The sequence below is a fragment of the Convolutriloba macropyga genome, chromosome 7 (genome assembly GCF_964194025.1).
Source record: "Convolutriloba macropyga chromosome 7, txConMacr16.3, whole genome shotgun sequence".
NCBI classification, from domain to species: Eukaryota; Metazoa; Xenacoelomorpha; order Acoela; family Convolutidae; genus Convolutriloba; species Convolutriloba macropyga.
In genome coordinates, this window is record NC_134474.1 from 24,522,537 (window position 1) to 24,533,673 (window position 11,137).

Sequence of the window (11,137 nt, forward strand, 5' to 3'; positions counted from 1 at the left end):
AATTTTCTACCAATTGCAACTTATCGATCACTTGTTAGACATAATGGAAATAATTGACCACTCGTCTGAATATCACAAAATATTAATTGATAATAGTTCCTGATCGCTTCGCGGTGTGGTAGAAGATACACTTTTTCGAGAACTTGGGCAGAATCGAACAACTCGAAATAGAATCGAACATGGGGCTTAAACTACGCATCAAGAACTAATCTCGCTGCTTTCAACCCGTGATCAACAAATTAATTACCCAAATGTCAGAAAAGATGAAATAAAAATGAATATTGGAAATAAGTAGGACGAATAAAACTTGGAAACCTCGAAGAAATTAGAAACCTGCAATTCTCTTATAAGGAACACCATTTATAAGATTAATAAAAAGCTTCTCATTTCTTCTGAAATTTCATTTTTCGTAACCAAGCATAAATACTTTGAATCCTGTGCATCTTGGGGGTACTTTGGTCACGTTATCAATTCACAAAAACGCGGCCGACTACGATCGGTCCCAATGAGCTCTGAGAAAATTGGGATCAATCGTGCTTTACGATAGCCAGATGAGGGTGTAGGATATCACTAAGGCGCTAAGGTTTAAAAAAGGAACCAAATTTTGGCGAACTTTTCATTTGACTTTAAATAGTAAACTTTAAATTTGTAACCAAATTATGTTAGAAGCTTTACTTATGAATTCTAAAAAATTCTTTCCATTGTTAGGGGGCTGATGTGAGGGGGGGCGTCAAACTCTAAGAACCGCCCTTCAGACAATGCATTGTCTCCAAAAGTTTCGGTGACTCGCAAACTTGGGTCGAGTAAGCCGACAGGCTCTGAGGGAACCTAATGCCCTTCGGGACCAACCTGTTTATCCCGTTTTTGACGGTGAAAAGTCAAAAGAGTCAGACAAAAAATTGGTCAAGCGCATAAACAGACTGAATGACTAATATAATTGTCACAAACCTCGTTTGAGAGCCATTAATAAGTTTGGAATGTTTGATTGCAAAGATGAACGTAACCAATTGTACAAAGCATAACCGCTGCTTTTTAAGAAAAGACCTCAAGATATCAAAAAATTGAAATTTTTTTCAAAATGGAGGATCTAAATAATATTCTTTAAATATTTTGACTTAAATTAAACTGTTAAACTCGTTGATGAATTGAAAGTCATCACAATTCATCGGTCCCCAGATCCAGAATCCTCTTTCGCCACAGAGAAATACTTATCAATAAGAGGATCGGACAGAAATTTGTCCATGATTTCAGCTTTAGCCGCAGTTAGCACTTCCAATCCTCCGTCTTTGCTAGGGACCATAACACTAAACTGGTCAAGGAATTTTGTCAACATGGTGAATTTCTCCGGACCACCGGATCCCAAATCTGCAGCTTTATACCATTCAAACTCAGGGTGATTCCAATTAGTCACAGAGTAGCGAGTTGTATACATCATACTCGCAAATTTCAGTGTCTTATCCATTGAAATTTTATCAATTGTTGACTGTACGAAATCATGGTTAATAGTCAAAACTCGGTTGCGAATTTTAGCTGCGGTATCAAACATTGTTTCAGACTTCAAATAATCCAATGACCATGGCGTATCAATGTTTACAATCATGTTTCCAAAGTATGTCACTGGAACTTTTGGATTACGTCTAAATCTTGAATTACATGCAATCTGTAAGGGCAACACATTGCCTGGATTGCCGCTGGTTTCAACTTCACCAGCAATAGCATAGGCTCTGAAGAGTAAGCTGATTAGACAATCGTTACTGGATGGTTCGACGTCTTTTAGCTTTGATTGTTCACGCAACGTGTACACATCCTGTTTCAATTTCCTCAGACTCTCAGGGTCAATTTTGAGGATTTTCGCTTTCCGTTCATTTATCATCATATCTTGTAAATACGTGGCAAAACCTTGCTTGTACACGTCATCTGGGATAATGGTGAATTCTGGATGCTCGAATATAGGCTCCTTCCCTGATGGTGAGTTAACCTCAGTTCTGCGACAGACAACTACCTAAATAAACCATTGGAAGAGTCAAATGTCACAGCCCACGGGCGGCAAAACTGACTATTTGATATTTGGTGAGCTCTGCATGGGACTGTGAACAACACTTACGGCTTTGATAACTCAAAATGCAACCATACGTGATTGCATACATATGAGTTTTGTCGCTTTACTTATTTGTGCCAATAAATACGCGTAGTGGTGTTTCATAATCTATTCGTGTGAAATACATGTGCGCTCAGAAATTAAAGATGCTGGTTAGTCCGCGGGTCACTCACCTTTAGTGGGCATATTTTCGGCCATTACTTGTATGTGCTGTTTTTACTAGTAGCATTCCATACAGCAATAGAATTAGCAACTAGTAAAATCGAAACATAGATCTTCATCGTGCATGATTGGTTACTGCCATTTGTTTAGTTCTGATCAAAACTAAGATATTAATGGTTGCTACACTGATTTAACTCATATTTGGACACAAAATATATCCATATTAACTTTCAAATTCAATTAATACAAAAATTTCACTTTCATTTTATACAAAAAAAATAGACCGTGCGATAAGATCTTAGATGTAATACAGAATGCTGTTATTGTTGAATGGGGGGGGGGGGGGGCAGAAAAAGGGGGATGGTGTCCAAAACCTAGATTAAATCAAAATTGCTTTCATGCCTTTTGGAGCTCTGCTTGCTCGCCAGCTTCGGTGAACCGTACACTTAGAGTCAACTAAAGCTCTAAGAGAACTGGTCAGACACAATGCCCTCGGGCTTCACCAGTTAATCACAATTAAAAGAGACAAAGGTCAACTTAAATTATTTCCGAGAAAAAGTTCAAACGGAATGGACACTAAGCTAGGATGGTGCTAGATTCTCCATTCAGACCCGTCTCATTTTCGTTTCTAATATTCTTCAGATACTGTCTTCAAACAGCCATTTAAAATAAAATTAAGTTTCCAAGCATTTTTCTGCCAAATTTATTATAAGTTTTCATTGCGAAAACTACACGTGTACATTTCAAAACAGCTAATTTAGCATAGTTTTTCAAAAAAAATTAAAGCCAAGTTAAGAACCCTAGCGAAGTATTATAGTAGGTAGAGAAGTTGAAGTCAATTTATCGAGGGCCACATTCAAAAGGTTTATACGATTCTTGGCTAAAACAGTCACCTAAGTGAAAAACACGAATGACAACACCAGGATCTTTTCCGTTTATGCCCCCCCCCAGTACGTTATACACCCCCCCCCCCCTTAGATACAGAGTACGTGTCATTACATAGTAAATCATTATGTAAAAATATTGCAAGTGCGCCTGGGGGTGCAAATAATATATGCACCCACTAAGCTTAGGGGGAATGGTCACACAAACTCAACACCCATAACCACAAAAGATGAATCGATGATGGATAAAAGCCAGCAATATTTTTTAGTTGTGAAAACAAAGAATCAAGATAATAAGATTGAGATAGTTGGAAAAGTGATAGTATCAATAATCAAAAATCCATTAATACTTGATCAAGACAATGATCTATCAATTTTCATCTTGTCAAGCTTTTAGAACACAAATGCGAGAAATGGGTCCAGAGAAAAAAAATCGGCTGCCTCGAGATCTCTATCTCTTATATTTGCAACACAAAACGCAAACTAATGATACATTTGGCATGTTTAATTGCAAAACCTGATTAGCTTGAAAATACTATTAAATAGAGAAAATGGTATTTTGGCAGAAGAGGACAGCTGAGAACAGGCTACTGTTAATGCACTGCAGACTAAAAAGCCTAATGCTGCTCCGCTGCGATTACGCAGAACCAAAATTATTATTATCAAGCTATAACTATAGCTTAATCCACACGTTCAATTCTGAACTGCATTTTTATTTCGAAACTTTATTGTTTATTTCACATTAAGGAAACATTAAGGAAATTTCTTCAAATATTCCATGAGTTTGTTAACTTGTCCCATAATTTTTAAGCATCACTAAAATCTGGAATACCACTGTACGGTGACTGAACACGCTACTGTGCTACGGCTACCAGTAAATTGTCGATGTTTGTAAATCAGATTAGGGGAGGAATAACAAACAAAACTAACAGCAATTTTTAACCGCACGAAACTAGAAGCACCAGAATTGAAACCTGATTTTATTGTATTTACGACGCTATACGCCTGAAAGGTGAATTGATACAAATTAAAAATTCCTTAGCCAGAAAAAAAGCTAAAATTTAAAATTATATAGTTGCTCAAAGCAGCTGTGAACTTTTTGTATCTATAAACAGTATTACACGCCTTTGACCCTACTAAAACAACACAGATACTAGGCAGAAACTCACGGTAATTAGCTTCAGCCTAACAAAGCCATCGATGATGTCAGTCATATTTGAAAAATCTTACTTTTTCCTCTTCGAAATGAAAAGCATTTGATCTGACTTGATGTGAGAAATCAGCGACAAAGAGGTAAAGCGAATTGATATCACAAAGACAATGATGAACACCGTAACTGATGACCATGCCTGAATCATCGGCTAGATTCTGGACGGTTACTTTCAACAGATACTCATCCATTAATTGATCATCGACGTGAAAGTTCTCCACGCACAGTTTGTAATCAAAGCCTCGAGATTTCAGCTCAGAGAGCGAAACCACGGCTGTGTCCAGGAATTGGACCTGAGCACCTTCATTGGTCAGATTTACGACCTCTTTTTCGAGATCGATTCTGTAAAAAATACATGGGTAAACTTTGTTGATTCTATCAAGAAATTTTTCTGACTACTAAAAAACCTCACTATTTGCTACGGTAGCCGTAGCAAAACCTCACTTCTTTATTCTTAAATTGCTCAACCGTTTCCTTGCTTTTTTATTTATGTGATTAGTCATTTGATGTTTCATCTCAATGGTATTCATCTCGTTCGAAATCGACCAAAAGTTACCAAATTAACACGACTCTGTTGAAAAAATGGGATCCATTCTGTTTCCCCCTCCGCTTAGTGGGAATATATGTTTTAAAACCAGCAGCTGTGCATTATTTAATAATGATAATAATCAACATAGCCGGCAGATTGCCGAAAAATTGCCGCGATATAGACGCTTGTGGCCTTCCATGAATTGAAACAACTAAAGAAACAAGATAGGCAGATTGAGCAAAAGTCCTTTAGTAGACTAGAATTTTTGGGTTATATACATACTGTCAATTTTATGATACACATACGGTCTATAAGGAAAAAACCCTGAAAGAGCTTTTTCAAAACTGATTTTCGAAATCAAAAACTCAAGACTAATACTCAAGAATTAGGACATATAAGTTTGGCACTACTTAGATGCACACTATTGATCTTTAACTAGTAAATGTTCATTAAACAAAATTCCATAAGTGAGTTCAAAAGTCATTTTTTGAGTGAGGAAGTCACGCAATTGAACTAAAAGCTGAAATGACGTCACGCAGACAAATTTTAACTGCAAAGCAGTAGAAGTCGCTGAAGTCATTGAAAAAGTCAGGGTAAGACAAAACAAAAATCTGTTAGACGACGTAAAAAAACATAGTAGGACAAGTCCTGACGTACAATTCAAAACGTTTTCATTGACTAAACAAAAAACTAGACTTAGAAAGGACTATTAGAGTGAATTGGGAAAACCATTTCTAAAAAAACTCAGATGAAAATTTAAAAAAAAAACAGAAAATCAACGCCAAAATGGCGCATGTGGACAAAAAATCACTAGCGAGAAATGGAAATTTAGTTGAAACAAAAAACTAGGCGTAGAATGAACTATGAATGGATTGGGGAAAACCATTTAGAAAAAAATCCGATCCAAAAAATTGAAAAAAAAACAGTAAAAACCAAAGTGAAATTGCCGCATGTGAACAAAAAACCACTATTGAGAAAGCGAATTTTTGTTCAAACACCGTTTTCTCACTCTACTTTAAAATTAGAGCACAAAAATTTCACGCCGCAAAACCACTCGCATTTTCGCTCCATTTCCTGTTTCGGCGTGACCAAAATCACTACTCCAATTTGACTTCAAAAATCAGGAAAATATGTAAACAGATCTTAAAAACAGACAGCGCCCCAACACAATTCAAATTCTTTGAATTGTAAAAAAAATTAGGAGCGCAATAATAGTCGCCTGGAATTGCTGATGCGGCTATTGATAAATCAGTATTTAGGGTCAAGTCCAGGGGAGTTTTAAGTCCCTAAGCAGTTTGTCAAAGTCGAGTCTTTTGGTATTACTGCACCTGGAACAGCCACAGATAATTCTCCAGGTACAAGGTCGTTCGGAGTCATATTTGTAAGTGAAAAATTTGAAGATGTTCATCAGTATCTCCTTGGCTTTGCTGATTTCTAACTAATCGATTTAAGTGTCAAGATGGGCACCCAGTAAATTGGCCAGTTTTCAAAATGTGAGCCAACTTACAATTGGCTCACATTTTGAGATAGTAATGTGTTATATAACACAATTTGTAACTGCGGGTCATAACAAACACTTGGGGAAACAGAATAGATCCAAAAGTTGATACACGGATAAGCTGTTAGATTATTCGGGTAGGCGAATAAGGAAAACATGTTACGGCATTTATATGCAAATGTTTTATTTCTTTTGCTTCTAGGTAATACTTAATATAAGCTACCTGAACAACTTACAATTGGCTCACATTTATCGTTCGACAATGATCAATTTAGAAAAGTGAACAACATTTATCAATTTAATTTTTTCAACAAGAATTTTCTGAGCAGATCGATCTTTCGCACAACATGGACTCCCTAAGGTTTCATATGGTGCTTGCGAATCTCCAGACAAAATGAATTGGAAAATAACTTGACTACTTGAAGAGCATAATATTGTACCAGATTTGGTCCCTTTATCTTGTCAGCAAATCGACAAGATCAATTAATGCATTCTATAATGTTGGCAATCTCTCTGCTTTTATAGCATTCAACAATAAACAAATTATGATTCAACAGCTGAAAGCAATACCTCCCGCTAAGCTCTGGGTACCGGTTCAGTGTAGCCTCTAATGCTCGCAACAGTTGTTCATCTTGCACTTTGTAATTGTAGAAAAACCAAACATGAAAACGGAATGGAGGCATCATGGTGTCGAAGCAACACAAAGAACTTTCTTTACCATGGTACTCAGAGTGGTTGGAAGCTTTCACCAATGATGAGCTTCTGACAGCAAACTTGCTGGCCATTTTATTCAATTAAAGAAATCTGAAAATAGGAGTCAAATTCTCGGGTCTTTCCCATTATAGCCCCCCCCCCCCCCCCCCATGAAATTATAGCCCCCCATTATGGTATAATTACCATGATTTTGGGGGGGGGGGGGGGCTATAATAGGAAAGACCCAAATTTTCAATATTTGCCGGCTGCTCCCCTGCCATTAACTACACCACTCAGTTCGTTTCAGCGGTTTCGAATCCGTCCGGATATCACGTTTTTCCAGTTACCTTTTATGAACTGCAATATTCCCTAAACTTTATATACCGTTGTAGTACTTGATTGTCAATGATGTCCCAATAACGAAACTTTCAGCTTTGAAGTCGAAAGAACCTCTTCGCTCATAATATCTAGTAATTCCAGTTAAAACAGTCAAATTAGGGTTGAGCTTTTGTTAGCTCAAAACAAATCGAAATTTCGAATCTCGCAGTTTACACCTTGGTAAAAGACATGTCAATAGTGAGTTGATTAATCAAGTAGCAAAAAAGGTTCCTTTTGTGAATTCCAATTTCAAACCATTTTAATTTGTCTCTAGTCTTCAATTGCGTAGTTCGTGCATACCTGGCAGTAATGGTTTTGTAATAGAAATAATTGAGCTGCAGAGACGAATTGTCAATTAAAAATTAATTTGATGTAAAAAATTAAACTATTTCGAACACTGCGTTCATCGTCAGGTTTAACGATCAAATAAAATCACTTACAAAGTGTATAAACTTGTCTTAGACTATTGATTTGTAAGAAATGAGTTAAAATAACGAAATTTTGAAATTATTAGAGTCAAAATCACATTTACATTTTTTAAAATTTTTTACATCAAAATCAATTCAATCTTTATTCCGGAGTTTTTGAAAATCCCGGATGTATTGTTTTCTTTTCCTGAAAAAATTTTTTTTCTTTAATTCTTATCCGTTGTTTTCTTCTACTTGTTCGCGTTGACAAAACTTCGAATTAACATGTACCAGAATAACTTTTGAAAGTCAAGTTTTGTATTTGACATAATACTTCAATGACAATTGCCGCCCGGTACTCGTCGCGCCTGTTTAGCTGCGGTTTCAGCTTTTTTATGTAGACGGCTTCTTTTGTCATAAGTTTTTCAACCCCGCGTCATGCATCTAGGTTCTCCCATTCAATAATGTGCGCTCTACAATAACACTGAACGAGTTGTTGTCCCAAAGGCGAATCGTTTTTTTGATGCTCCGAAAATCAAGTGGTAATATGTCGGCTGCTTTGGCCAACACAGATGGAATTGCATCCATTACAAGTCACTTTATTTACCACATGGAAATTAACACACTCATCAAAAGATGATTTCAGGGTGCGCAAGCAAGTTCTTAGTTTTCTCGATGTGAAAATGAACTGAATATCACACAATTTTTTCAGTATTCTTGCAAAACTTTGAGTGATATTTCCTCTGTATTGAAAAAAAAACATCGGTTCACTCTGTTTTTCAATACAGAGGAAATACCACTCAAAGCTCTGCAAGAAGACTGAAAATATTGTGTGATGTTCAGTTCATGGGAATTCACACTCTCATCAAAGGATGATTTCAGGGTGCGCAAGCAAGTTCTTATTTTTCTCAATGTAAAAATGAGCTCAATATCACAAAATTTTTTCAGTCTTCTTGCAAAACTTTTAGTGATATTTCCTCTGTATTGAACAAAAAGCCTCGGTTTCAGCTCAATTTTGTTGATATTTTTAGTTGTTTTCAGATGTTGTTCATTTTTGGTGGGTTTGCTGTGACCATTAGCTTTCTGACTATGTTATACAACGTCCCATTAACAATACTGTTTGACCACTCAGTTGAATATTGATTTTCAGTCCATATCTCAAGATTTTTTTAAGAGCTACATCAAATGATTGCCAGTCACTGATTGCGTTAAAAAACCTATATACACTCCCCTCAATTATAATTATTTTATGTTTTAATGGTGAACAGCTACGGAAATTTAGGACTATGCCGGTATCTGTCAATTTTTAATACCAATTGCAGCTAATTTTTCTATCATCATTTACGTTAAATTTCAGATCTAGACATCAGGTCTCCACAACTGTTGGGTGTCTCAAGAGTGAACTGTAAGTTTTTGTGAAGAAAAGTTGCAAACTCATTGTAATCTAAAGGGTTTCCCTTGACATTGCACAGTCTGTCATCCAAATACCTCATGAACAAATTCAACTCCTGTGTGTCCTCTGTTGTACCTTTTTCTGTACAAAACGAACAGATCCATACAACTTCCTTCATGGTCTTATACTCCGTGTCAGTGATACATTGGCATTCGGGACGAAACCAACTTTTGCATGATTTGCAGTCTTTACATTTCCCTCGGACTCGGAAAGTAACATCATCGGTTACAATCAATTCACATTCTCTTTATATCAGGAATTCTGTTCTCCCTTCCCTCATTTGGTTTTTGCAAGGATTTTTTTTACAAGATTTTCTCCACAAATTTACCAAAATTACCGCTAGTGAAGCACCCACTGCTATACCGCACGATGGAGTGTACCACATTTCATTACACTTTAGGTAAACATTCGTTACGGCTAGTCCCAAAAGGCTCTTCATAGTTGACGTCGGAATCACAAGAACCTCTTTGCTGGAGTACAGTTCTTTAAGCGCAATTTCAATTGCCTCCTCAACCGGCACATTGTTGTACGGAACGGGTGTACCGTTTTTTATGTACTTTAGCAAGTCCATAAAGCCTAGCCGGTTGCGATCCAGTTTTTCTGGGACTACGACAAATATTTTCACTTATCTTTCCCTGTTTCAATAGTTGATGCAATCAAGTATCGATCTATTTGTCAGCTCTTATTTTTAGATCATTACTTTCTCCATTACAATCCTCAAATTGACTGGCACTAAGGATATCATTTAGTTTATCAGAGTAAATTGTCTCTTTCATAACACAAAAACCACTACTTTTATCAAATGTACAGCTAGTGTTTTTTGATTCTTTAAAAATCTTTTACGTTTAGCCCCTCTGTTCATTGGTTTCTCACCTAAGTTCTTGGCATACCATTTTGCAGACAATTCACATAACTCCTCGCCATCAGTGTTGTTCTCCCTTAACTCACGAAATAATCTGCCTACATCCTCAAGGACGTGCACTTTATTAAATTTGTCTCCAACTGGTTGCTTTGGACCTAAAGATAAGACGTCCAGATCAACACTGTACCTTGTAACATTATTATTATGAAATCATTTCTGCAAAGGTGTGTCCTGTCTGTCAGACAGCTTCGTCAACTTGTCGTGAAGTCTCATATCTCATTTATTTTCTAATGCTGAACACAATTGATGGTAAAAATTCTTTTATCACCTTTTCCCTCAGAATGTCCCTATCCTCTTCAAGTTTTTCTTCGAAAAATCTATGGGCTTGTTCCGCACGAATTATTTTTTTCCTTAAGAGTTTAAGCTGAAGCCTTTAATCCGCTTGTTCTAAAAAACTTCGTTTTTTAATTCGAAAATTCAAGAAATCATGAATGATATCAATATTAGTACAGTTTTACAAAACATCTATTCGAAATTTTCAGTTTTTTAGTTTATTTGAAGATTTTACATAGTTTAGGTATCGTTCTAACCAGTTGTTATGCCTGAGAATGTATCTGAGCCAAGTTTGTGGTAGATTTTTGTGCCTCACGTAAGCTCGCTCAATGACAGGTGGCAATGAAACCCTATTGTTCAGCTCCACTCTCGTTTTTGTGCAATTTCTACCAGTCTTACCTTCGCTCTCCCTTCCTCTGTCGTTTCCCGAGGTTCTTCCCATTTTCCTTTTTGAGCAGAGCTTTCAGGTTTCTTGGTGTCGTAGAACAATGTCCAGTGACTTGATCACACTTGCCTATTTCTGGTGGAGCGCACTTTAGTCTTCCAGCTGTTCTTTTTGCTTTCGCTTCGATATCAGGTGCTTTGTCACCCTCCGAACTGGTATCCCATTGCTCAACAACTCTTTGGAAA

The 11,137-nt window shown here is 36.7% G+C and overlaps 1 protein-coding gene across 2 annotated transcripts; it reads right to left on the reverse strand.

Moving 5' to 3' along the window:
• Positions 1 to 1,045: 1,045 nt before the first annotated feature.
• On the reverse strand, positions 1,046 to 7,181 carry LOC142342714 (uncharacterized). Of its 2 annotated transcripts, none has more exons than XM_075394233.1 (3): positions 6,952 to 7,181; positions 4,525 to 4,696; positions 1,046 to 2,002 (listed from the first exon to the last, which is right to left on the reverse strand). In XM_075394233.1, exons 1-3 carry the CDS (start codon positions 7,164 to 7,166, stop codon positions 1,163 to 1,165), a joined length of 1,227 nt encoding a protein of 408 aa, XP_075250348.1. In that variant the 5' UTR covers positions 7,167 to 7,181; the 3' UTR covers positions 1,046 to 1,162. The 2 variants fall into 2 exon arrangements, with proteins under 2 accessions (XP_075250348.1, XP_075250347.1); XM_075394232.1 differs by having other exon boundaries at positions 4,375 to 4,696.
• Between the last annotated feature and the right edge of the window lie 3,956 nt (positions 7,182 to 11,137).

Excerpts from the sequence above, each read along its gene's own strand:
- LOC142342714 (XM_075394232.1), bottom strand. The coding sequence starts at position 7,166 with ATGGCCAGCAAGTTTGCTGTCAGAAGCTCATCATTGGTGAAAGCTTCC. Across the intron at positions 4,697-6,951 it reads TACCCAGAGCTTAGCGGGAG|AATCGATCTCGAAAAAGAGG; the intron begins GTATTGCTTTCA and ends TATTTTTTACAG. Across the intron at positions 2,003-4,374 it reads TTCATTTCGAAGAGGAAAAA|GTAGTTGTCTGTCGCAGAAC; the intron begins GTAAGATTTTTC and ends TGGTTTATTTAG.